The 27914-nt window shown below is 42.6% G+C and overlaps 1 protein-coding gene across 7 annotated transcripts; it reads right to left on the bottom strand.

The window, feature by feature from the left end:
* Positions 1 to 196: 196 nt before the first annotated feature.
* On the bottom strand, positions 197 to 27914 carry LOC118400391 (unconventional myosin-XVIIIa-like). Of its 7 annotated transcripts, none has more exons than XM_035797219.2 (7): positions 27380 to 27911; positions 27231 to 27265; positions 17870 to 17944; positions 17622 to 17660; positions 17026 to 17187; positions 16657 to 16740; positions 197 to 3841 (listed from the first exon to the last, which is right to left on the bottom strand). In XM_035797219.2, exons 4-7 carry the CDS (start codon positions 17622 to 17624, stop codon positions 3164 to 3166), a joined length of 927 nt encoding a protein of 308 aa, XP_035653112.1. In that variant the 5' UTR covers positions 17625 to 17660; positions 17870 to 17944; positions 27231 to 27265; positions 27380 to 27911; the 3' UTR covers positions 197 to 3163. The 7 variants fall into 7 exon arrangements, with proteins under 7 accessions (XP_035653112.1, XP_035653111.1, XP_035653106.1 ...); XM_035797218.2 differs by having other exon boundaries at positions 17622 to 17663; positions 27380 to 27910; XM_035797213.2 differs by lacking the exon at positions 27231 to 27265 and having other exon boundaries at positions 27380 to 27913.

The following is a 27914-nucleotide window of genomic DNA, read 5'->3' as shown; positions in this document are numbered from 1 at the left end:
CGACTTCAACTCTAAATCAGTAGTTTTTCAGAAAATACTTAAATTGTTCCTCAAGATAAATTGTGACATCAAGTTGCATTAGAGATATAAGACACAACCGTTCATCAACATAACAGGTACTGTATTGGTTGTTTAGAAACCTTAAGTACATATTGAACAATAATATAAACACAGCATGTAAAGTGTTGGTTCCATGTTTCATGAGATTATTTTTTTTTAATCACAGAAATGTTCCATACGGACAAACATCTTATTTCTCACAAATGTCTTTATATCCCAGTTAGTGAGCATTTCTCCTTTGCCAATATAATTCATCCACTTGACAAGAGTGGCATATCAATACGCTGATTTGTGCTGGGGACAATAAAAGGCCACTCTAAAATGTGCAGTTTTATCACACAACACAATGCCATATATGTCTCGTTTTGAGGGAGGGTGCAATTGGCATGCAGACTGCATCAGTGTCGACCAGAGCTGTTGCCAGAGAATATCATTTACATTTCTCTACCATAAGCTGCCTCTAATGTTGTTTTAGAGAATTTGGCAGTACATCAAACAGGCCTCACAACCGCATACCACATGTAACCACGATAGGACCAGGACCTCCACATCAGATACGGAGTATTTCTGTCTGTAATAAAGCCCTTTTATGGGGAAAAACTCATTCTGATTGGCTGGGCCTGGCTGCCAAGTAGGTTGGCCTAGGCCCACCCATGGCTGCACCCTTGCACAGTCATGTGAAATCCATAAATTAGGGCTTAATGAATGTATTTCAATTGACTGATTTTCTTATATAAACTGTAACTCAGGAAAATCTTTGAAATTGTTGCATGTTGCAATTATATTTTTGTTCAGTATATCTCCAGCAGAAACAGAAATTCAGGCAACAGAAACAGAATAGAAGTAGTAAACATGTAAATCACAAGTATCAAAGTTAGAAAGTAACATAATTAAATCTTATTCCTAACTTCACATCCCTTCCATTAAGAGCTACATTCTGACTTGAGATACACACAAAGCCCCAACAATACACAAAACCTAGTGTTGAAGGCAGTGTAAGATTTGCACCCAAGTTCACATTCATATTACACACGCAGTAAAAAAAGACTCCTAGGTAGCCATGGAAACTTAGCCATAAGAAAATGTATAGGTAGCAACTCCAAGTCAAAAGATTATCATCAGGTCTTGTGTTAATGGTTAGGGTTAGAAAAATTATAAAAACAAAGGATATATTGTCCAGCAATGTCAGATACAAAAAGATAACAAGTTTCTCCCAATTCAGTAGTTTCACTGCAACCACGCAAGCATGACCTTAAAAGCACTGAGTAGCATACAGTACTGTTACTGTATGTGTCAGTAGAAAATATTATCAGGAATCATTAAAGTTTTACAATTAAATGGATTGTTCCCTTTGTCAATCATGCTAGTATCATATTAACTTCAAATGATGGATGTCTGATAATAACTAAAGCTAGATTAGATTCAGTAAATTCATATTAAATCTTTCAAGTTCATCTTTCATGTTTATAAAATGCCTTAAGGTGAGGCAGGAAAGGCACCAAGTACTTCTTAGATAAAATAACTGTTGAAGTGAGACAATGATGGTTTAACACCCATAAATTCCCTAAAAACATTCCCTGTAGTATAGTAGCTAGCTCCTTGGCTGCCTGCTATTGTTATTACAATATTGCCAGCATCTGATCTTATAAGAGCACAAAAACAGCTATAATCATCTTACAAATCTAAAGTATGTAGAGCTGAGCAATTAGTGCTTTTTAAGGTCGGTTTGGTTTTGGTTCAATTATTTAAAAAATAATCACGGTTTTTGATTTTGGTTTAGATAATTTCTTTTTTTGACATTAAATGCACTGTGTGTGTTGAATTCTGTAACACAGAAAAATACTATGAATAAAGTCCCATGATGGTAGTGACTGCCCATTACTGCTTATCCATAATTTATTCACATGACTTTCATAAAATATTTCAGTTGTGTATTTTACAAGATTATTATTATTTAATTCCATGTCATCATCTCATCTCTATAGAGCTGCTGTATATGCAGTCTGACAAAATCACTATTTTAGTAGTTCTTCAAAGTAAATAAGGCATATTTTTATGACTGCTGAATACAAACTATCAATCGCTTAGATCATGTATTTTCAGTTAGAGATACCTCGCGAAACAACTGCTCTATCACTCTCAATCACATGTTCTGCGCAAAACTAAGTAGTATATTGGCCTGTTGGAAACTACAACTCCCTACTACATCGCACAGTTCAGCTTGATCGGATTTATCTCTAGAGAAACTGCGCATTGAGCTCATAGGGAAAAAAACAGAATTAAATGGAATTCAAATAATTGAACCTTAAACATTTTTGTTAATCGCTCAGCACTATCAGTATGTGATCTATAAATCACAAAAATGACTGTTTAGAATGCTAGAGGTCTGTGGTGTGTCCTGAAACATATCTGATAGTCCAGTGTACGCAAACAGTCTTAAGTGATCATCAGTCACTAATAAACAGAGGGAGGTAATTTGCATTTTGTGCCAAACGGCAGGAAAACTAAACACTTAAGTGCGACCTTGCAAGTCATGCCGATGGAGAAAGATTGACTAGAGACATCTGTAGACATTACTGGAATTCCACCGTGCCGGATTGCGCTAAAACAACTCTCAATGTTGACTTTACTCTTTTATAAACACTTGATTGATGTATATATCATAGAAGAGTGTAATTGTCTTTAGGCCAGCTGTTTTTAGTCAAGACCTTCGTGTTTTTAATTTAAAATGTTTTTGTTGTACTGTATGTGTGTTTACAGTTTTGTTTAATGTTGTGTTAGTAAGTTGTTTTGTCTGAAATGTTGTTCCCCCGCTGTTATTGGACCAGGTCTCTCTTGGAAAATAGATGTTATCTCAATGAGAAAAACCTGTATAAATAAAGGTACATTTAAAAAAAAAATATATATATATATATATAAAAATAGGTGTCAATGAGCGCACTGATCCAATAACAGATTTTTTTAACCCTTTTTCAAGATGTAAAAAAAGGTATGCACGCATGACTAAGTTGCTTTGAATAAAAGCTAAATTGCATATATTATCAAGAGGGCAGACAGAGTGAGAGCACATTTGACCTTTCGTACCACAACAGTTCTGCAGCTCTTACGACAGAATGCAAGAATCATTGGTGTTTTTGGGGTTCTTGGGATCGTTGCCATTCGACGGCTCTCCCTCATCATCATCCACCGGGGATCCTTCATCATGGGGCAGCCTTGGCCCGTCTCCCTCATCCAGCTTGGGTGTGTCAGCGCAGGCATCCTCGTAGGCGCTGATGCTGTCGGTGTCGTTGTTCCTATCTGGAGAGATGTCACGCCTGTTCTCCACCTGACTGTTACCTGGGGTCTGGCTACCCAGCATCAACGGTCCCAAGGTCTTGTTGACCATCTTAGTGAACTTGGTGAAGCTGTCCTCTGCTCCTTCTTCTATGTCCTCAGAGTCCACAGAGGACCACAGCCGGGCGACATGGAGAGGAAGGGGCCGGTTTGGACTGTCAGAGGGCGGCTCCTCCCTCTCCTTTTTGAAGGAGGCGGCGAGCAGCCCTCCAGCGCTGGTCTCCAATGTTAGTCCGTTGTTGGGCCCGGGGCTCTCACTGTCCAATCGGATAATAGAGAGAGGCGCATCTTTGGTAGAATTGTCCTCATCCCCTGGTGTATCACTGACTTGTTCCTGTGCTTCTTTTTTTATTTTCATCTCTTGTGATTGTTGTCTAGCCATCTCCTCCTCCATCTCCTGCTCCTTGACGAGTGTGTACACTGGTACTGCTGGAATGGTCTTCCTCTCCTGTGGAACAGGATGATATAACATCTATATTAACCATTTTCACATAGTGCACTATATAGGTCGCCATTAGGGACGCAAACCCTGAACAGACCTCATTACAGCAGGGAAACAGGCAGGTGTTACATCTTGATTTTCATACTGTAAAACTAGATGCAAATGTCAACAGGACACTCCAGGCTAGAAGTGGGTGATATGAAAACCAAATTCAACAAGAACAGTCATATAATGACTTACACAGTCTGGGCTGTTACTATTACGAATGAGTCCAAATCTCTGTCAAATACATTTTATAGCCTGTAGTACATTTTGTGCTATACTATCAATATATTAATAGCTCTATTTGCATGGTTTGAGGCTAAATCGAAAATATACAGGTTAAGACAACGTCGTCATTAATCTCGGACCAGTGCAGTTGCTAACTACTAGCGCTGTTGTTAACTAGCATAGTTAGTCCCATTGTTGCAAAGTTATGGGATATTGGAATCCCGTTGTCTTCACCTGTATTTCTTCAATGCAGGTTTGAGGCATGGGCTGGGAAAGTAGCCAGGCCAATTGTCACATTACCGTTTCCCGATTACAAAAGGAAACAGACAGCATCTGCATATCTGTCAGTAAGTGGGCTGTGTGCAAGCCATCCTACTGCAGAGCAGAGTGCGTTCTGGCTACAAGGCCAATGCCATTTGACAAGACACACACACACACAGCCTTGGGTCACATTGGACTTGCCCAACCACAAGACCATGCTGATGATCAGATTACCAAATTATTACAACCAGTCTCTGAGTCACTGGAAATATTTATTTGTTTGTAAATCTACTGAGATTTCTTAAAGTGAGGAGGATATAGACTGCCAGCTAGAATACAATGTTTAGCACTTCTTAGGGCTTTAAAGGGATAATCCACCCCCAGAAATAAAAATCATGAAAGTCCTGTCAATTTGGTGAAAACCTATGTTCTATCAGTGGGTAAAATTGTACTTCCATCTATGAAATCATGTAGAAAAGTTCTATAAGGGCGGCAGACAGCCTAGCGGTAAGATCGTTGGGACAGTAGCCGAAAAGCAACATACTCTGCACTCGCTCTGGGCAGAGAGGAACTGCAAGCTTGACTCGGTGAGATAAGATTCCTAAATTGATAGTGCAGTTAGCCAGCTAATTCACATGCTAATATTGACTTTGGTATTATTGTGTGTAGATACATTTGCTAGCTAACTACCTAATTATTGTGGGTTTTGTAGTTGACTTGAGCTGCAACAGATTTCCACAATAATTTTCACATGTTGCTACCAATGATTTATATATAAACTAGATGACAGAAGGGGGCGCTTTTCTAAAGCCAGCGTGCCACCATTTTGACCTCCCCCCCACCACCATAGTAAGAAATATTTGGTTTTTGCCAAATTTGTTCTTTTACAGACAATGTAATGCATACTTTTAAATTGTATTATGTGAGCTAAACAAAGTATATTTTTTCCTTAAAGTATACATTTCTTAAAGTACAATAAAATGTCCAAAGTTCTAATGTTACTGTCACCACTACAACAACAAAAATACATGTACATTTGTCCTTGAAACAAGACACTAACAGCTTACAGATGGTAGGCAATTAAGGTCACAGTTATGAAAACTTAGGACACTAGAGGCCTTTCTACTGACTCTGAAAAACACAAAAGGAAAGATGCCCAGAGTCCCTGGTCATCTTCGTGAACATGCCTTAGGCATGCTGCAAGGAGGCATGAGGACTGCGGATGTGGCCAGGGCAATAAATTGCAATGTCCGTACTGTGAGACGCCTAAGACAGCGCGACAGGGAGACAGGACGGACAGCTGATCGTCCTCGCAGTGGCAGACCATGTGTAACAACACCTGCACAGGATCGGTACAGCCGAACATCACACCTGCGGGACAGGTACAGGATGGCAACAACTGCCCGAGTTACACCAGCAACGCACAATCCCTCCATCAGTGCTCAGATTATCTGCAATAGGCTGGACTGAGTGCTTGTAGGCCTGTTGTAAGGCAGGTCCCCACCAGACATCACCGGCAACAACGTCGCCTATGGGCACAAACCCACAGTCGCTGGGCCAGACAAGACTGGCAAAAAGTGCTCTCGCTGACGAGTCACGGTTTTGTCTCACCAGGGGTAATGTTCGGATTCGTGTTTATTGTTGAAGGAATGAGCATTACACCGAGGCCTGTACTCTGGAGCAGGATCGATTTGGAGTTGGAGGGTCCGTCATGGTCTTGGGCAGTGTGTCACAGCATCATCGAACTGAGCTTGTTGTCTTTGCAGGCAATCTCAACACTGTGTTACAGGGAAGACATCCTCCTCCCTCATGTGGTACCCTTCCGGCAGGCTCATCCTGACATGACCCTCCAGCATGACAATGCCACCAGCCATACTGCTCGTTCTGGGCGTGATTTCCTGCAGGACAGGACTGTCAGTGTTCTGCCATGGCTAGCGAAGAGCCCGGATCTCAATCCCATTGAGCACGTCTGGGACCTGTTGGATCGGAGGGTGAGAGCTAGGGCCATTCCCCCTAGAAATGTCAGAATTTGCAGGTTTCTTGGTGGAAGAGTGGGGTAACATCTCACAGCAAGAACTGGCAAATCTGGTTCAGTCCATGAGGAAGAGATGCACTGCAGTACTTAATGCAGCCGGTGGCCACACCAGATACCGACTGTTACTTTTGCTTTTGACCCCCCCTTTGTTCAGGGACACATTATTCCATTTCTGTTAGTCACATGTCTGTGGAACTTGTTCAGTTTATGTCTCAGTTGTTGAATCCTATGTTCATACAAACATTTACACATGTTAAGTTTGCTGAAAATATATGCAGTTGACAGTTTCTTATGGTTATTTAACACTGTTTAACATTATTAATCATAACAATGTGGTTTATATGGAAATCTGTTATGTCGAGATTACAATTTATTTATCTCATGATCACTACATAAAAGTTTTGTCAAGATTTCAAGAAAATCTAAGCACCACGGATCATCCATTAATTTGTTAAGAGACGCTGTGGCTGCGTTGATCACACAGGGTAGCCTAGAGTGGTTAGAGCGCTAGACTAGTAACCGGAAGGTTGCAACCCACTGTTCCTAGGCAGTCATTGAAAATAAGAATTTGTTCTTAACTGACTTGCCTGGTTAAATAAAGGTAAAATAAAAAAAAAAAATAAACACATGCGCTTGTGGGGCATTTAATCCCTAAACAATGCTTGACAGGCAGTGCGGTCTCCCAGGCTGTGTGCCTCCCGCAAGACTACAGCCAATCTCACGCAAGAATCAATGCAGCTAACTGGGCTAGTCTCGTGAGCTAGGTAGTCTTGTTAGCTAGCTGGCAAGCAAGCGATCTCGTTATCAATGCTGGTTGTTAGCTGCGTTGCATAACTGATATGTGTATAATTAAGGGACACTTCATGTGTTGTGGATATAACAATTTGAAGTGAGTGACCTCCATTCCTGACAGGCTTATCAGATTCAATTTCTGATAAATCAGGATGCTGCCTTGCATGCCATTTTATAGGCAAGGCTCCTTGCAGGCAGATTAGCTGTCAAAGTGCTTTATAGGCAGATGCATACCTGATCCAGGGGGTTATCTCAATGGAGCTCCACAGTGGATGTGTCATAATAACCATAAAACATAGCGGTGAAACACAGGAATGGTTCCAAACGTTTTTTCCATAGGGGATTTCAGAACCACTTCAAACAAGGTCTGTGTTTCATGTAGGCTTTCCCTGCCATGATGTTTTCATAGAGATTTACACTTATCGAACAACATAACTTTTATAAATATATTAATCTCTATTAACGCAGATTAGAAAATTGTAATTATCAAAGTAGACATCATGCAAGACTACAAATCCTTGCAAGCACCCCATCTATCTTCAGAGTTCATTCTGCTAGGTGACCTAAACTGGGATATGCTTAACATCCCGGAAGCCCTACAGTCTAAGCTCGATGCCCTCAATCTCACACAAATTATCAAGGAACCCACCAGGTACAACCCTAAATCCGTAAACATGGGCACCCTCATAGATATTATCCTGACCAGTCGAGGAAGCCTGGTCGTTCTTTTTTTAATTTATTTTTTATATTATGTTTATTATTTTACAATAAAAAAATCAAATAAAAAAGACAGCAATACTAACAATGACATTCATTGTACTGTTGAATAGAGGAGCAGCAGATCGACAACCCAGTTATGAAGCGGGACTAGACCATTTATCCAGTATCGGCTGCCATATTTTGTAAAACATTGAACTTCTATTGGAGGTATTGTATCGAATATTTTCCATATGTATTACGTTCCCTAAATCCCGTAACCACATTTCAAAGGTAGTTACAGTCTCCAGTTTCCAAAATTGCAATATGAGCCTTTTGGCTAATAGAGTACAAAGAGAGATAGCTTTCCCTTCGTGGTTATTCCCATCAACTGTACCAAACAGAGCGGTCAATGGGTTTGGGGCTAGAACTCTATCAAAGGCTCTAGATAAGTAATCAAAAATGAGAGCCCAGTAAACATGTAACTTGGGACATGTCCAGAATAAGTGGGTCAACGTCCCCTCATCCTGCTTGCACCTCTCACACAGTGGTGAGGTGTCCGGGAATATTTTATGCAGTTTCACTTTTGAGTAATGTAACCTGTGTATCACCTTAAACTGTACAAGGTTGTGTCTGGCATTCACTGAACTGTGGTTTATATTCCTGAGAGCTTCTACCCAGTTCTCATCTGAGATTTCTGACCCAAGTTCTTGTTCCCAAGCCCTTTTAATGGTGTCTGTGGATACCTCTATGTGGGCCTGTAGCACATCATACAGTCTAGAGACCGACCCTTTTGAATGGGGTTTGACAAGGATCAAGCTATCTAATGTAGGACTATTTGGCTTCATGCCATACTGTGGGATATGTGTCCTTACGGAATTCCTGATTTGGAGGTATCTGAAAAAATGTGTTGTTGGCATGGTCGTTCTTTAAAAGGAATTTCCTCACCATCTTAAATAAGCAAGCCCCTTTCGAAAAATGTAGAACAAAGAACAGATATAGCCCTCGGCTCACTCCAGACCTGACTGCCCTCGACCAGCACAAAAAACATCCTGTGGCAAACTGCACTAGCATCGAATAGTCCCCGCGATATGCAACTTTTCAGGGAAATCAAGAACCAATACACGCAGTCAGTCAGGAAAGCAAAGGCTAGCTTTTTCAAACAGAAATGTGCATCCTGTAGCTCTAACTCCAAAACGTTTTGGGACACTGTAAAGTCCATAGAGAATAAGAACACCTCCTCCCAGCTGCCCAATGCACTGAGGCTAGGTAACACTGTCACCACTGATAAATCCACAATAATCGAGAATTTCAAAAAGCATTTCTCTATAGCTGGCCATGCTTCCCTCCTGGCTACCCCAACCAACAGCCCCACACCCCCCGCAGCTACTTGCCCAAGCCTCCCCGCTTCTCCTTCACCCAAATCCAGACAGCTGATGTTCTGAAAGAGCTACAAAACCTGGACCAGTACAAATCAGCTTTGCTAGACAATCTGGGCCCTCTCTTTCTAAAATTATCCGCCGCCATTGTTGCAACCCCTATTACCAGTCTGTTCAACCTCTCGTATCGTCTGAGATCCCTAAAGATTGGAAAGCTGCCGCGGTCAGACACTCTAGACCCAAACTGTCAGAGACCTATATCCATCCTGCCTTTCTTTTTTACCCCCTTTTTCGTGGTATCCAATTGTTAGTAGCTACTATCTTGTCTCATCGCTACAACTCCCGTACGGGCTTGGGAGAGACGAAGGTCAAAAGTCATGCGTCCTCCAAAACACAACCCAACCAAGCAGCACTGCTTCTTAACACAGCGCACATCCAACCAGGAAGCCAGCCGCACCAATGTGTCGGAGGAAACACCGTGCACCTGGCGACCTTGGTTAGCGTGCACTGCGTCCAGCCCGCCACAGGAGTCGATGGTGCGCGATGAGACAAGGATATCCCTATCGGCCAAACCCTCCCTAACTCGCATGACGCTAAGCCAATTGTGCATCGCCTCACGGACCTCCCGGTCACGGCCGGTTGCGACAGAGCCTGGGCGTGAACCCAGAGTCTCTGGTGGCACAGCTAGCGCTGCAGTGCAGCCCCTTTGCCCTGTCTTTTTAAAGTCTTTGAAAGCAAAGTTAATAAACAGATCACTGACCATTTTGAATCCCTCCGTACCTTCTCCGCTGTACAATCTGGTTTCCGAGCTGATCACGGGTGCACCTCAGCCATGCTACTAAACGATATCATAACCGCCATCGACCTTGCCAAGGCGTTCGACTCTGTCAATCACCATATCCTTATCGGCAGACTCAACAGCCTTGGTTTCTCAAATGACTGCCTCGCCTGGTTCACCAACTACTTCTCAGAGTTCAGTGTGTCAAATCGGAGGGCCTGTTGTCCGGACCTCTGGCAGTCTCTATGGGGGTAACACAGGGTTCAATTCTAGGGCCGACTCCTTTGTCTTTATACATCAACGATGTCGCTCTTGCTACGCAGACAACACCATTCTGTATACATCTGGCCCTCCTTTGGACACTGTGTTAACTAACCTCCAAACGAGCTTCAAAGCCATACAACTCTCCTTCCGTGGCCTCCAACTGATCTTAAACGCTAGTAAAACCAAATGCATGCTTTTCAACCGTTCTCTGCCTGCACATGCCCGCCCGACTAGTATCACTACTCTGGACGGTTCGGACTTAGAATATGTGGACAACTACAAATATCTAGGTGTCTGGCTAGACTGTAAACTCTCCTTCCATACTCATTTTCAACATCTCCAATCCAAAATTAAATCTAGAATCGGCTTCCTATTTCGCAACAAAGCCTCCTTCACTCATGCCGCCAAACATACCCTCGTAAAACTGACTATCCTACCGATCCTTGACGATGTCATTTACAAAATACTCTACTCTAGCAAACTGAATGCAGTCTATCACAGTGACATCCGTTTTGTCACCAAAGCCCCTTATACCACCCACCACTGCGACCTGTATGCTCCAGGGCATCTATAAGTCTATGCTAGGTAAAGCTCCGCCTTATCTCAGCTCACCGGTCACGATAACAACACCCACCCGTAGCACGAGCTCCAGCAGATATATCTCACTGGTCGTCCCCAAAGTCAACACCTGCTTTGGCCGCCTTCTCTTACAGTACTCTGCTGCCAATGACTGGAACGAATTGCAAAAAATACATACTAAAAAAATACAAAAACAATTATAAATCGCTGAAGCTGGTGACTTATATTTCCCTCACGAACTTTAAACATCAGCTATCTGAGCAGCTAAACGATTGCTGCTGCTGTACATAGCCTATCTGTAAATAGCCCACCCAACTACCTACCTCATCCCCATATTGTTTTTATTTACTTTTCTGCTCTTTTGCACACCAGTATTTCTACTTGCACATCATCATCTGCTCATCTATCACTTCAGTGTTAATTTGCTAAACTGTAATTACTTCCCTACTATGGCCTATTTATTGCCTTACCTCTTCACGCCATTTGCACACACTGTATATAGACTTTTTCCTGTTGTGTTATTGACTGTACGCTTGTTTATTCCATGTGTAACACAGCTTTGCTTTATCTTGGCCAGGTTGCAGTTGTAAATGATAACTTGTTCTCAACTAGCTTACCTGGTTAAATAAAGGTGAAATACATTTTTTTTTTTAAATCTCCTAATTTCATCTCTAGCTGACACCTTTGCTGTCAGCTAGCTAGCTATAGCTACCTTGATCCAAAACAAGATATAATTAACATTTCATTTCCATATTTTAACTAATATTTGTGGCTTATTTATGCATCTGGTGGTGTCTTGTACAAAATACTATCCTAGTAGCAGTCAGATATTTGCGATGTGCCATGAATACCAGGCTAGTTGATATTAGCAACATACCCTTACTTTGCCAGATGCGCTTCTCCTACAGACAGTGAAGGGATATATTTAATACCTTGTAATTTCTGCCAACTAGATGAATGTGGTGAAACCTATTTAAATGTATGATGTCAGAATGCACTGCTGTATTAAAGCAATTCAGAACTTGTTGACATCTTCAGTTGCAGATTCAAAGCCAGATTAACTAATTGCAGAATATATCCACAATCATGAATGAATAAGCATATTTATTTGACAAGAACGCACCTAGTCCTCCATCAATCACCCGAACTCCAGCAATCACATAGTTTTAAAGAAATCAAAATAGCAAACAATGCCTTGTAAACACAACATATAGACAGCTGACTTGATATAATTATATTAAGCAATGCCACAAACCTGGGACATAGTAATAATAGTTCATATGGTGCTCTTCAACCAGAGCGCACACAGATTCTTCTGCTTTTCTATTTTAGAAATTAGATCAGCAAAACATGTAAAACAGCAGTGATTTTTGGTGGGTGAGTTACAAACGGAGAACCAACTGAATGCATAAGGCAGGTTTAATATAAATACTAGGTCAACTCCAGCAGAATGAGAAACACACTCAAAACAAGGAAGACATGCCGAAACGCAACTATATCAACAGCTTTCTTGTCAATTTAACAAGTCAATGTTGCTGCTATCAATTGTGAGCAGCACATTTACCACTGCATTCAATCTGAACCTCAGAATAAGCAGGAAGACAGCATCAGAGTAAAAAAAAGCTGCCAAAAACAGTACACAACAACACTTTTAAACGTGTTACCGAGTCTAGATGTGATCAAATCAGGAGGAGTGAAGGAAGCAGCATAGGGAAAATGGATGAAGGTAGATGAGATGGAGAGTTCCAAAGTGTCCAAAGTTGAGGGACCATGGGGCATAAAAGGCAGTGTGGAATAAGGGGTTGCTAGAGGGATGGTTGGCCATGGAATAAATATAAAATTGGGTGCTGGTGTGCTTCTGCATCACTTATAGGTTGTTGCCACAAATATCCGGCCCAGGTCCAGTTACACATGGGGTCTCAGCGGGTGCCTCGACATCATTCTGTCTCAGTTGCAGATTTCAAATCGTGGTCAATTTGTGTCTGTGAATCACAATTAAAGACAATGAGTGATCACAGCATTTCCACCAATTGAGCCATACACAATACAACTTATGCATTGAGGACAACACTGTTGACAACATGGGTTATACTATGTCTACTGTCTGTGAACGATGGACGAATCTTATCCCAGCTGTAGGTCCATTTGAGTGTGTGGTCACTTAGGCCTGCACATCAACCAGTACGGGGAACTTTGGAGACTTGGGATGCTTGTTCTCAAAGTGCTGCTTGAATGTCTTCAGGTCTGCGTCTATAAAAAGGTGAAAGACAAAATGGAGGAAGTTAATCTGTGGTTTAGATTGAATTCAAAGTCGACACAAATGATAAACTAAGCAATTTGATGCCACACTACTACACATATGAAAGACTGCACCACACAGGTCAGTACAACAGCATACACATGGAGAGGAACCTAAAGGCACATACAGTACCAACCAATACTACTTTCCCAATAGACAGGGCAGGTGTGGACCAGTGCTGCCTTGACTGTAGTCTTCTGGTCCACAGCTGCTACCTTCTTCTTAGCAGCCGCCGCGTTGGCATTAGTCAAAAAGTTGAGGGTGGAGTATGCGTTATATATCAATACCGGGAAATTGAACCCCCCTCCCCGATTGTACCCGTACTGAATAATGACTTAAGAGGGTGTATAAGTTTTTGTTCCAGCCCAGCTCATGCCTGATTACAAATCATAGCCTATCGCTGTGATTCGTCATGTTGATCATTTAAGTCAGGTGTTAGGGCCGGGCTGGAACAAAACCCTTCACACACACACACACTCCTGCTCTTCAGGAATTGCTGCAATGACTGAAACAGACCAAAGCAGGTCGAAACAGCTTGCCTAGTTGAGAGGTGATAAGACCTACTGATTCTGGAATACAGAAGGTGCAAATAAGGTTAATAATTATACTTAGGGGCCTCCAGAGTGGAGCAGCGGTCTAACAGTGCTAGAGGCGTCACTACAGATCAATGTTCGATCCCGAGCTGTGTCGCAGCCGGCCGTGACAGGGAGACTGATGAGGCAGTGCACAATTGGTCCAGCATCGTCCGGGTTAGAAGAGGGTTTGGCCGGTTGGGATGTCCTTGTTCCGTCTTGCTCTAGCGACTCGTTGAGGCGGCCAGGCGCAGTGCACGCCGACTTTGGTTGCCAGCTGTACGGTGTTTCATCAGACACATTGGTGCGGCTGGCTTCAAAGTTACGCGGGCAGTGTGTCAAGAAGTAGTGCGGTTTGGCGGGATCGTGTTTCGAGGATGCATGGCTCTCAACCGTCGCCTCTCCTGAGTCTGTACGGGAGTTGCAGCGATGGGACAAGACTTTAACTACCAATTGGATATTACAAAATTGGGGAGTAAAAGGGGTAGAAAGTATATACACACACACACACTTGAAAAAAAAAATATTCATTTAAAACCCACCATAGTTGGTAGGACTAAATAGAGTTACATAACCTTCCCTACTAGCTATACTAATGATATGCTGTCTAGAGGTGGAACAGCAAACAGGTTTCCTCGCAGTAAAGTACATACACTTGCTAATGATTAGGATGCTAATCAGTCCATCTCTGAAACCTCTAAAAAGCCAGACCAAAATAATACTGCTAGCCTAGGATAGCTGCAAGTCAATTATTACCCACAGACACAAACATAATCTAGAATGTTATATGGTGAAACTAAGTTAGCTAGCTAGTTCAGTAGCAAGCTTAACTAGTTATGAACTTCTCATGCATTTATCAGGTGTGTTTTTATTTTTTACTTGCCCAATACAGTTCAGACTTCTTCGTTTAAACAAATTATAAATGACCATATTTAGCCAACATTGGATAAACTTACTTTTGCCTCGATTCGTCAGTCTCGTCCAGATCATCATGGCAAATGACGTGAAGCTTGAGACGGGCATTTGTAGTTCTGTAGGATAGCCACATAAGCATTTCCTTTTTGGGAGGGGTAAATACAATGTGACGTTTATCAATATATAGAGCATTCTGACATCAGCCTCTGATGCTGCTATTGAATCTGAGCAGCCTGTCAGGAATAGAGCTCACCCACTCATGATCATCTACATGATGCACGGACTGCTAATCTGCCTGCAAGGAGCTTTACTTATGAAACAGCCTACAAGGCAGAATCCTAACATATCAACCTCAGAGGCTGCTATTGAATCTGATCAGCCTGTCAGGAACTCTGTACATTTTTATATTATCCATAAAACATGAAGTGTCCCTTGCAATTATACACATATCAGTTATGCAAACTAACAACCAGCAAAGACAACTAGCAAGACTATCTACCTAGCCAGCAAAGTTACCTGCGTTGTTGCTTGCATGCGATTGGCTGTGGTCCTGGGGGTGGCATACAGCCTGAGCGATCAAGTTGCTTGTCAGGCATCATTCAGGGCTTAAATCCCCCACAAACTCTTAGCGCTAGGTAATGGACATTTAACATTCTAATTTATAAACTGATAATGAGCTCCAAACACAAATGAAAGCATGAAATGTGGCAATCAATAAAAATGTATGAACTGATCCACCGTGAGCTCTGCTGCCTCAACCACTGTCATTCTCTTTAGTAAGTACATTCCTATTTATATAGTTGACCTAGACAAAACAACTTTGTTTTATTTGAACCTTTATTTACCTAGGCAAGTCAGTTAAGAACAAATTCTTACTTACAATGAAGGCATACCCCGGCCAAACCCTAACGATGCTGGGCCAATTGTGCACCACCCTATGACACAGCCTGGAATCGAACCAGTGACACAGATGCAGTGCCTTAGACCGCTGCGCCACTTGGGAGCCCTAAATGTCATGACCATGAGACAATCATCTCATGGTCAACAAAACAACTTTTGTTATGAAGTGACCATGAGATAAATAAATTGTGCTCGACATAACAAGGGAATACATTTTTCTTCCATATGCCCTCTGGACTTTCGTAGGTTTGAGGTGGATTATCCCATTTAATTGCAAACAAACGACTCCCTTCTAACCTGCCACAAGCCTCAGTTGCAGATAGCTCTGACTTTGCTGATAGCTATTCTGAGGAAAAGTGTATTTACTATGCCTGTGATGTGGTTGTCCCACTTAGCTGTTTTAAGATGAATGCACGAACTAAGTCGCTCTGGATAAGAGTGTCTGCTAAATTACTAAAATGTAAATGTTAAAATGTAATGTAAATGTAACCGAGTGAAATGTGCTGTTCTCATTAGAACACAAAATGTACTCCACATGACATTAGTCAACATGTAGCAAGCATAACACCTTTATCAAACATATCATTTGGGACAGAACAAATATCTATCAATCATTTACATGCCCTATTTTAGGAAAGGTAATGTACACAACACACACTGAGAATAACATGCATGGTGAGAGGTTGTCCCCCAGGCTGAAGTTTCCCAGCAGTGGAAACACTTCATTCTGTCAAGTTCAGCAAAGCACAGAGCCGAGAGAAAGAGAGAACACTCCCCTGACAAAGGACAGAGATACGCAATAAACCAGAGCTGGCATGAAGCTACAATCTATTAGTCACTCTTTATTTTTACATTTGAGTAATTTATCAGACACTCTTATCCAGAGCAATTAGGGTTGCGCAAGAGGACATACTATTTTTTCACCAAGTCAGCTCAGGGATTAGATCAAGCGACATTTAGGTTATTGACCCAACACTCTTAACTGCTACGCTACCTGCCGTGGATGTCCAAAACCAGGAATCATGCTGTACTTGTGCCTCTCTCTGTATGATTATGTAAGCCCCTCCTCATACTTCATTACCTCTTTTAGCCTCTCCACCTCCTGCATCAGAGAGCTGACCATGTCCTCCAACTTCCTCTTGGCTTCTCTCTCTTGCTCCAACTCCTACAAATACAGAAAGACACATCCATTTATGACTCAATGCAGCTGAGGGTTGTGAATTGTTTTAGAGCAGTGATTCTTCAACAGTAGGAGAACCACATTTGGGTCACAGTTAATAACACATTCCTACTATAAACATTGTTTTGCTCCTCCAGGATATTTTTACATGTTCATTAGATTTTGTTTATTTAGTAGACACTCTTATCCAGAGTGACTTACAGTCAGTGCATTTCACTAAGGTAGGTCATAACCACATATCTCAGTCATTGCAAGTGTGTATGACTGTACCATGGTGGCATGGCTGGCCTCTCTCTGAGCCTCGGCCAGCATCTCCTCAGCCCCCTCCAGGGCGTCATGCAGAACGTCCACCTGGAACAACACAGTCTCCCGCTGCAGCTCCAGCCCACGGAGCTCTCGCAACACATCGTCGTAGCTCGCCTGCAGATCAAGCTGACAAACACAGGCATATCCGTGGGAAGATCCAATTAGTCATCACGCTCCCAACAAACACAGACATGGCAGTTTCATCTAGTCACACAAACAACAATACTGGTTTAATTAACATGTAATTTGAAATTCAACTGTTGGATATTGCTTCATGGAGATGTAATGTTTTTGATAGCTATTGCTTGTCTATGGTCCTTATTTGAGTCATACCAGGTTCTTTATAAAGCAACAAGTTACTGGCATGACAACCCATAATTGCACTGGAGCTAAATTCTTTCTTCCTGGGTTATTTTGTGTGAGTTTCATAAAGAGTATGCACCCTCTGAATATGCAGCACAGGCAGTGAGAAGGTTGACATCCAGTAGAACTGGTTATACTGCTCAAATATGAGAAAAGCTATTCTGAAATTTTTAAAAAAAGCTTGCGCAGATAATCACCATCTCAGGGAGTTCCAATATTAGTTCCTGATCCTCAGACTGCTGGAGGGAACAAGACAAAGGTCAACAACACTCAAGCAAGTAATATAATAAGAAGTTCTAGCATACTCTTAGTATGGTCCATAGAATCAGAGGTAATCATGTTTAAATGTCAGATCAGTAGTGTAGGGCTGCCCTGTGGGGAATATGGTGCCATTTAGGACACATACTAAATATACCAGTAGCTTCATCCATTGCTCTTATTATACCTGACTCCCACTTCTCCTCTTGAGGGTCCCCCCTCTGCTCTCACTGCGTGTCAGACGCCTGGCCGAACTCTCCGTCTAACAAAATAACAAAGACAGAGCCATAATAATGTCTACAAAACATGTGGGAATAACTGTTTGCATGCCTTTTACATGGTTCCCACATCCCATAGTCAGCTGGTACACGCAGAGTGTACCAAACATTAGGAAAAGTTACAGCCTCAATTCATCGGGGCATTGACTCTACAAGGTGACGAAAAACGATGGCTTTTGGCCGATAAAAAATGAAAAGCCAATAAATAAAACTATTTCCAGCCAATTGGCAAAATCATGTTTTTATTCATTGCTGGAAATACAAGTCAATGTGCTCCAACTTCAAAGGCAAATATACTTCAAGCTGCTTGAAAATTAGTGTCGGATGTGTGTTTATTTTTACTCACGCAAAAGACACGAGGTCCTTATAACACAGAACCCAAACCGGCTGTGCGTGTGCGCCATTGTGCACAAATTTATTTTGTCCACCTACACCAAACACTATCACCACACGCAGGTTAAAATATCAAAACAAACTCTGAACCAATGACAATTCGGGGACAGGTCGAAAAGCAGTAAACATGTATGGCAATTTAGCTAGTTAGCTTGCTAGCTAATTTGTCCTATTTAGCTAGCTTGCTGTTGCTAGCTAATTTGTCCTGGATATAAACATGGAGTTGTTTTTTTACATGGAATGCACAAGGTCTTCTACTCCGACAATTAATCCACACATAAAACGGCCAACCGAATCGTTGCTAGTCATCTCGCCTTCCAGACTTTTTCATCTTTGAACTTATATTGTGATTGGCATCTACACTTTTACCACAACAACCGGCAAAACATTTCATCTTTCATTCACCCACGTGGGTATAACCAATGAGGAGATGGTACATGGGTACCTGCTTCTATAAACCAATGAGGAGATGGGAGAGGCAGGACTTGCAGCACGATCTGCGTCAGAAATAGGAATGACTTCTATTTTAGCCCTTGGCAACGCAAACGGTCGTTGGCGCGTGCGAGCAGTGTGGGTGCAATAAATTAATAACATGGATTTCTACATTTATTTTGCGACGTGTCCGGTCTGGTTAGCATGTAAGGGACTACAGCTAAGTTGTGAAAATTGGCAAAGATTGTGTTGATTATTCCAGTTTCCAGTGTGCCTGCCAGAAGGGGATTCTTTCTCCAAAACAGAGTAAAGACGGCCTCGAAGACAAAGTGACAAGGCTGATGCGCATAACAAGCTGCTCCAAGGAGTTGGACAGTTTTGACTTCCTGACAGCTCACTTTGAGCAGACCAAGGTCCGCCGCAGACGCAAGTAAATTCGAGGCAAATTGTGTTCATCTCGCATGGTCCAAGCAGCTATGCTACAGCCCTAGGCAAGATCACCAAAATGCTGCCCATGTGTCATGTATAGTATCTAGATATGGAATGGATTGATAGAGTAGAGTAATGATGTGCATTTTAGTTGAGCTTCTAAACTGCATTGCCAACTATTTACGTCAGACAGTTACCAAGCACTTGGCAGCCAACTGCCTATAGTAGGACACAGAGTTGTTATCAATAAGTTATGTACATCACACATGACAAGAGGCACGTGCTTTCATAAATGCACTGTGCAGCCCCGTTTCACAGGAGCATTGTAAAATAAGCTCTCTCTCAATGAACCAGCTGAATTTAGTTAATTTACATATCGAATTTGATTGTCCAACATCAGTTCTATAATTTCTTAATTTTGTAGCCACCAAAGAGTGTCCTCTTTCCACTGCTTTGGTGCTGAATCGCAGGGGGAAGGGGGAGAGGGGCAGGCCAGCCCAGTCATGGCTAGAAGGGACCCATTTATTTTTTTTGCATTTTAGCTAACCATAACCTAATTTTCCTAACCTGCTACGTTAATTCTCGCAAATTATATTATACAAATATATCATTTATAGCAGGGATGACGCCGCAACGGGTAACGTTTTCAATAAGACTTAATTTTGGTACAAGAACGTTCAACTTTACAGACTAAATTATATTCTGTTAAAATGAATTACAATAACCTAAATGTGATTTTGAGCACAGTGGGTGGACGCCCTAATGCGTTATGCATATGGGTATCTGGCTAATTTCTCAAATGTCTGGCAAATTAAAATCTGTCCAGTCACGTTGCCCGGTGCCGTATTTTCCTAACGGAAACCTTGATGCTAGCCCATGTGGACTCTAATGCTTCCCACAGTTGTGACAAGTTGGCTGGATGTCCTTTCGTTGGTGGACCCTTATTGAATAACATGGAAAATTTGAGCATGAAAAACCCAGCAGCGTTGCAGTGATTGACACAAACCAGTGCTCCTGGCACCTACTGCCATACCCCGATCAAAGGCAATTAAATATTTTGTCTTATCCATTCAACCTCAATGGCACACATACTGTACACAATCTGTCTCAAGGCTTAAAAATCCTTCTTTAACCTGTCTCCTCCCCTTCATCTACACTGATTGATGTGGAATTATCACTTGCTAAGGTATGAAGTCTTCCGTGATGGTCAATCTAATGAGTGGCCTACCCACTGTTACAGAATATTAGCATTTCGGAGAAAGGCTTGATAACGATGCCGGATGATTGTTTTACAGATGGATTCATGAATGAAGCGCAATCAAATGAGTGGGTTAATAGCCTATGGGTAAATCAATTTGAATTAAAATCAGGTTGACAGCACCCCTTTTGAGTTGAACGAAGAGTTCCCATTGTAGAAGTGCTCAGAAAATGACTTTTTGGACCTGAATGCCAAACATTCAAGAGATAAAGATGCTTAAAGTTGACCCATTTTGCATACCCCACCATACTATGAGACATCCATGTCTTCATCACTGGAAAAGATAAACGGCTGAAAAGGGTATTTTTGTTTTTATATACCTTAAACTCAATTATCAAAAAAACGTGTAAAGTCTTCTTTTTTTCATATAATTCAAATCCAAGTTGCCACGTGTGCTGAATACAATAGCGCAAAAAGGGTATTAGGTGAGCAATAGGTAGGTAAAGTTATAAAACAGTAAAAAGACAGGCTATGTACAGTAACGAGGCTATAAAAGTAGCGAGGCTACATACCGACACCGGTTAGTCGGGCTGATCGCACCTTGACGACTGTTCAGTCGTGTGGTCAGAGCCATGACTACATGGAACTCTATTCCACATCATGTAACTGATGCAAGCAGTACAATTAGTTTAAAAAAAAACAGATACAAGAAACACCTTATAGAACAGCAGGGACTGTGAAGCAACACAAACATAGGCACAGACACTAACATACATAGACATGGATTTAGTACTGTAGATATGTGGTAGTGGTGGAGTAGGGGCCTGAGGGCACACAGTGTGTTGTGAAATCTGTGAATGTATTGTAATGTTTTCAAAATAGTATAAACTGCCTTAATTTCTGGACCCCAGGAAGAGCAGCTGCAGCTTTGGCAGCAGCTAATGGGGATTCATAAATACAATTTAAATGTAAACTTTCAAATGGTACCGCAAAGATGAGAATGTTGACTTTTAAATGGGAATATTTGTTTTAAATCATACTGGCAACCCTCCATAGGAAACCTAATGCAATCATAGAAATATAAATAATAGAATAGACCTTACCATTTAAGTTAACATTCAACAGAAGCTGGACTGGCGGTCATTGTTACGGAGTCTAGTTGATAGATAATCGACTAGCCGGACTGTTCCCCGGACTCCAGTTGTAGCCATTCGTACAATGCACAAACAAGGCTATTGAACCTGACATTGGTGTCTGTCGTTATTCCTTTATGTAACATATCATACTGAAACATGGTATCAGAAGTGGCTCGGAAAACACACGTTTGTTATTTTTGTAGCTAAGTACAGTATAGGCGCAGTTACGTTCCATATGCGAACACACGCCCTTTCCTACTCACAACACTGATCAACTCGTTGTTAGCTGGCTAGCTAGCATCACTACCTACGTCAATGACTGAAGGCAAAGAAATCTCATATTCCATTGCTATGGCAGCGAACATTCCACCACCAAATCCCATGGTTCTCACAGGGGACTGGAATACTAATTGGGACAACTTCAGGGATGAATTCGAGGACTATGCGCTGGCGACCGGTCTACATGATAAACCCAACGAGGTACAAGCGGCAACTCTGAGGAGTTTAATGGGCAGCGAATGCAGGCATATCTACCGGCACAATCTCACCCTCACAGCACGTCAACAGTGTGATGCAAAGGCTATATTGGATGCATTGGAGAATTACTTCAAACCCGCCAGAAACGTCATTTATGAGCGGTTCGTTTTCGGAAGCTGTAAACAGGAAGAGTGTGAGTCAGTACACAACTTTGTAACCCGTTTGAGAGAGAAATCCGCCACTTGTGAATACGGGGGATTGAAAGATGAATTGATTCGTGACAAAATAGTGCTGGGAATTGCAAATGAGGATACAAGCCGGCGTCTACTGAGAGAGAGAGACTTAACATTAGTAACTGCCATTGAAATGTGCCGCACTGCTGAAGTCACTGACATGAGAATGAGAGCAATGGAAATCGAAACCCCACGCTCAGACGTTGATACCGTTCACGCTGTTGCTAGGCAGACATTCAGACTAAACCAATCGAGGCAGAGCAATTCACCACGAACGGTGAACACAGAGAGCCCCGTAGCATGTAAATATTGTGGGAATACACACACACGTGGCAAAGAGCACTGCCCTGCCTACGGAAAACCATACAGAGCTTGTGGAACTAATAATCATTTTGCAAAAGTGTGTCTCAAAAGCAAAAGAAGGGTGAGTGAGGGCAAGATTCACTGTGTTGATGATGTCATTCAATGTTCAGAGCTGAAAAGTGACATTTACATGCATGAATCCATTGGGGCTGTACACTCAAGAGGGAAGAAATGGTTTGTGACACTACGATTACACAACAAGCAACAACAATGTCAACTGGATTCTGGTGCTACATGCAACGTAATGAGCTACAAAGACAAAATCAATTTGGCACCTGACACACATCTATTGCCCAGCGATACTAGACTAAAGCTCTACTCAGGAGAGCTCATGAGCTCTATGGGCTCCTTTGAGACTGAATGTGTTATTCGGGGACGCAAACACAAGCTGGAGTTTGAGATTGTAAAAACCAGTCAACATCCTCTCCTCTCAGGCTCTACATGTGAACGCCTGGGACTGATGCAGTTCACTGTACCAAATGACCTGCACATTGTGGATCATGTCCAGCATGGACCCCTGTCCAAAGAACAACTGCTTAGCAGATATGATGATGTATTCAACATGCCCGTTGAATCTGTGCCTGGGGATTTACACTTTGAAGTGGATGAGAGCATCAATCCAGTCCAGTGTGCTCCTCGCAATGTGCCCATTGCAATGAAAGTGGCTGTGAAGGCCCAGCTGGACAAGTATGAGGCCGATGGCCACATGACATCTGTGACTGAACCAACTGACTGGATCAGCAATATGGTCATAGTGAAAAAACCAGAGAAGCTGAGGGTCTGCATCGACCCAAAGCATCTGAACCAAGCACTGAAACGATCCCACTACATCATGCCGACACTAGAGGATGTCCTCTATAAAGCTTCCCACGGCCAGGATTTTCACCTTGGTGGATGCCCGAGATGCATTCCTTCAATGCAAGCTGGATGAAGAAAGCAGCCTCATGACTACCTTCTGGACCCCCTGGGGTCGGAAACGCTGGCTCAAGCTCCCGTTTGGTGTCTCGGTGGCGCCTGAGATATACCAACATAAGCAGCACAAGTTACTGGCTGGGCTCAAGGGCATTGAACCCATCGCAGATGATGTCCTGATCGTAGGCTGTGGTGACACAGACGAAGAAGCAGTACGCGACCACGATGTGAAGCTCCTGGCACTGATGGAGCGCTGCCGATCAGTTAAGCTTCGCCTTGGCCTGAAGAAGCTGCAGTTCAAGGTGAAAGACGTCCACTTCCATGGCCACATTCTCTCTGCAAAAGGCCTGAAGCCGGACCCAGACAAGGTCAGAGCGATCCTCGACATGCCAAACCCGTCTGATGCAAAAGGAGTACAGCGTCTCATCGGCTTTGCAAACTATCTTGCAAAGTTCATGCCACACCGATCAGCAGTCTGTGAGCCTCTGCGCCGGTTGCTGGACAAAGACCCACCATGGCACTGGCTACCCAAGCACGAGGCTGCAGTGCAGGAGATGAAATCTCTGGCTTCATCCATGCCAGTGTTGCGCTACTACGACGTCATGAAGCCTGTCACAATCCAGAGCGACTCCAGCCAAAGGGGACTTGGATGCTGCCTTATGCAGGAAGGCCAGCCCGTTGCGTTTGCCTCCAGAGCACTCACCCCCACCGAACAAAACTATGCACAAATTGAGAAAGAGTGCCTCAGCATAGTCTTCTCCTGCCAGCGATTCCATCACTACTTATATGGGCTAGACCTGGTCATCGCTGAAACTGACCACAAACCACTCATTGCCATATTCAGTAAACCTCTCCTCAACGCGCCCAAGAGGCTTCAAAGCATGCTCCCGACTCTGCAAAACTACAGCCTGAAGGTCATTTACAAGCCAGGACCAGAGATGTACATCAGCGACACACTGAGCAGGGCAACAACACAATGTACAGGCAGAGGCACTGTCTATCAGCGGCAGGCCATCTGTTCGCTACAGCAGGAACAACAAGATGTTCAACAGATCAATCAGGCAGACTACTTAAACGTCACAGATCACCGCCTAGCCCAGGTAAGGCAACACACTGACAAGGACAAATGCCTACAGTCACTGAAGTCCATGGCTCTCGCAGGTTGGCCATACCTGAAAGAGGAGACACCTTTCACAGTGAGAGAATACTGGACCTTTCGAGATGAGATCAGCGTGCAAAATGGCGTCTTGTTCAGAGGTCAGAAGGTCATTATTCCCAAATCACTACGTCCAGAGATGCTTACCCACATACACTCCAGTCACGTTGGAGGTGATGCATGCTACCGCCAGGCTCGTGAAACATTATACTGGCCAAACATGCAAGCAGAAATTAAAGACTTTGTCAACAACTGTACCACATGCAAGGAGTACACTCATGAACAGCAAAAGGAAACCATGATGTCACACGAACTGTCCACAAGGGCCTGGCAAATCGTCAGCATGGACTTAGTCCTTTTGTCTGTGGCTGAATATCTTCTCATCGTTGGGAAATTGAACTGCTCCCTGACTTGTCTGCAGAGACGGTCATAAAGCGATGGAAGGCGCAGTTTGCAAGGCAAGGTCAGCCTGACAAGGTAATCACGGACAATGGCCCACAATTCACTGCACAGTTCAAGTGTTTCGCCTGAGAATGGGAGTTTGACCACGTGACCTCCTCTCCAAGACACCCAAAAGCAAATGGCAAGGCAGAATCAGCTGTCAAGATTGCAAAAAAACTGTTAAGCAGGGCCTTGTGCGACAGCAACGACTCATGGAAAGCGATCTTACAGTGGAGGAACACACCCACTGAAAACATGGACAGCAGCCCAGCACAACGGCTTCTGTCCAGACGTCTGAAGACTACCATCCCCGTAGCTAACAAGCTACTTGAGCCCTGCGTCATGGTTGGCGTCACGGACAAACTGCGTCACAGAAAGCAGCTCGCTAAGTGCTTCTACGACCGGACTGCTCGGGACCTACCAGAGCTGGAGGTGGGTGAAACGATAAGGATGAAACCGCTGCCGGGAGACCACACAGGACTTTGGAGGCTGGGCACATGCCTGTAGAGAGTTGCACCACGTTCTTACCTGGTGGATGTTGGTGGCTCCCTCTATCTTTGCAATCGGGTGGATCTGCGCGTAGCAGAGCAGACAAACCAGAACACGCCATACACTCACCTAGATGAGCTGGATCACAGTCCAGCCCTAAGGGTAAGGGGTGCAGAATTGAGACATGGGCCAACTGAAGGTGAGGCTTCTACCCCACCAAGCTCTCCAGCTCGTGCCCCTAATCCTACCCCTGTCAGAGCCAATACTTACTCACGGGTGGGTGGGCTGTGCAAGCCACCGGACAGGCTTACTCTGTAAGCAAGGGACAGTTAACTTGCCCTCGGTTAATTAAAATATATATTTGTTCTTAAATAATTAAATTGAAATTAAAAAAGGAAGATGACAACTGAAGTAAAAAAGAAAATGTAATGCTTTTTCTATTGTTATGACCTGACTGTTAAGAACTTAATGTTATGCCTTTATGTTTGCACTTTCTATTGAAAAGGATAATGTTATGGAGTCTAGTTGATAGGTAATCGACTAGCCGGACTGTTCCCCGGACTCCAGTTGTAGCCATTCGTACAATGCACAAACAAGGCTATTGAACCTGACATTGGTGTCTGTCGTTATTCCTTGATCTAACATATCATACTGAAACAGTCATCTTTGTGGTAATAATTCAAAGTTACAATCTTAATTGAATTTCAATTGTGTACTAGCTAAATTGCAGTGGTCTGAAGGGATAGGCCCATTCTATAAATTATATTTCTATGATTGAAATGTCACCCACCCTGTATTCAAGAGCATGCGTCTCAACCAATGGCATAACAAACTCAAATGATGTGAAATAGGGTCTAAGCTACAACATGTGAATATGAAAACAATCAGAAATCAGTTTAGTTAATTGACATTAAAGGTTTAAAATTCATTTTTTCAAATAAAACAGTTTGAAAACATTTATATCAAACATTTATATTTTCCAGTGATGAAGACATGGATGACTATGGTATGGAGGGGTATGCTTTGAGCACATTTATTTCGTGAATGTTTTGACATTCAGGTCCAAAAAAGGGACTTTCTAACCACTTCCATGGACAGACATGTATGGAAAGTTTTGTTTAAATTGAATTAAAAATGGATTTAGGCCTACCCTTAGGCTACATATCAACACAATTTGGCAAACCTCTAGGTTCTCATGGACTGTAAAGTTTACTGTACTCTACCAATTTTTTTTATTAACTTATGATGAACCACTGATGACTGAATTCTAACTACATTAGTCATGCAATGTCCATATTCTATGCACACTGTAACGAAGTATCCATTCTGTTTTACTTGTGCCCTAACGGGAGACACTAAGGTTTGTCAGAGATTAGAAGCCACTTTTCTCTGGTGTTTTAAGTAACTAGCTAAAAGTAAAGTCATTTGAAGGCAATTCAGTTGTGGGTAGAGTGGCTACAATGTAACACTGCTCGAAAGTGAACTTGAAACAATGTAAAACCGCATGCTACAGTAACATTGAGGTGAGAGTCTAAATGAAAATGAGTAGGCTACACAACAGTAAAAACAAAGTAAACATCTTAAAAATATAAAACATATGTAGTGGCTTACTGTAACGCTCGAGGATGAATCTTCTCGACTGTAGCCTAGTAATGTCAAATTAGACTCTATAAAAGTAGATAATAGCCTACAGATAATAGACTGCATGACTCTTGTAAATGTCGCAATATACAATAACGACATGATTGCTCGACGCTCACCTCTTTGATAATATTTCGAAGTGACTCGTCCTCACTCACACCCCGAGAAAGCGTCCTTTTTATCGGCGACCCGATTCTTTCCAAAGTCCCGGAATGCATTTTTATAGTAACCTACGATACACAAAAAATATAAATCCTTTTATTAGAACTAGGTGACATGAGTACTGTAGTCAACGAGTAATGTTTTGTTTTGTGCGGATGAAGGGATCGCGACAGAATGAACTGACGCCCAGGTTGTGGGCGGAGGACTAACTGTAATGTGAGCGGAATGTTTTTTTCTCTCTGGGTTGCCTCCCAATGACGTACATAAATCTTGGATTGCTATTCCCCACGGCATGTTTAGGACATTGAGGCTATGAAACCAATGGTCGGCTGTATTGGCACTCTTCGGAAAAGCAGTCTTCCATAGAAATGAATGGAATTCTACAGTATTTCATTTTAATGTTTCAAGGACAAAATTACATGTATGCAAGTATTTTTGTTGTTGTAGTGGAGACAGTAAAATTATACTTGAAGGAAAATGTTTCATATTTGT

The sequence above is a fragment of the Oncorhynchus keta genome, chromosome 21, assembly GCF_023373465.1.
Source record: "Oncorhynchus keta strain PuntledgeMale-10-30-2019 chromosome 21, Oket_V2, whole genome shotgun sequence".
Classification (NCBI taxonomy): Eukaryota; Metazoa; Chordata; class Actinopteri; order Salmoniformes; family Salmonidae; genus Oncorhynchus; species Oncorhynchus keta.
Note: the sequence above shows the minus strand (reverse complement) of the source record. Positions and strands in the feature narration are given on the sequence as shown.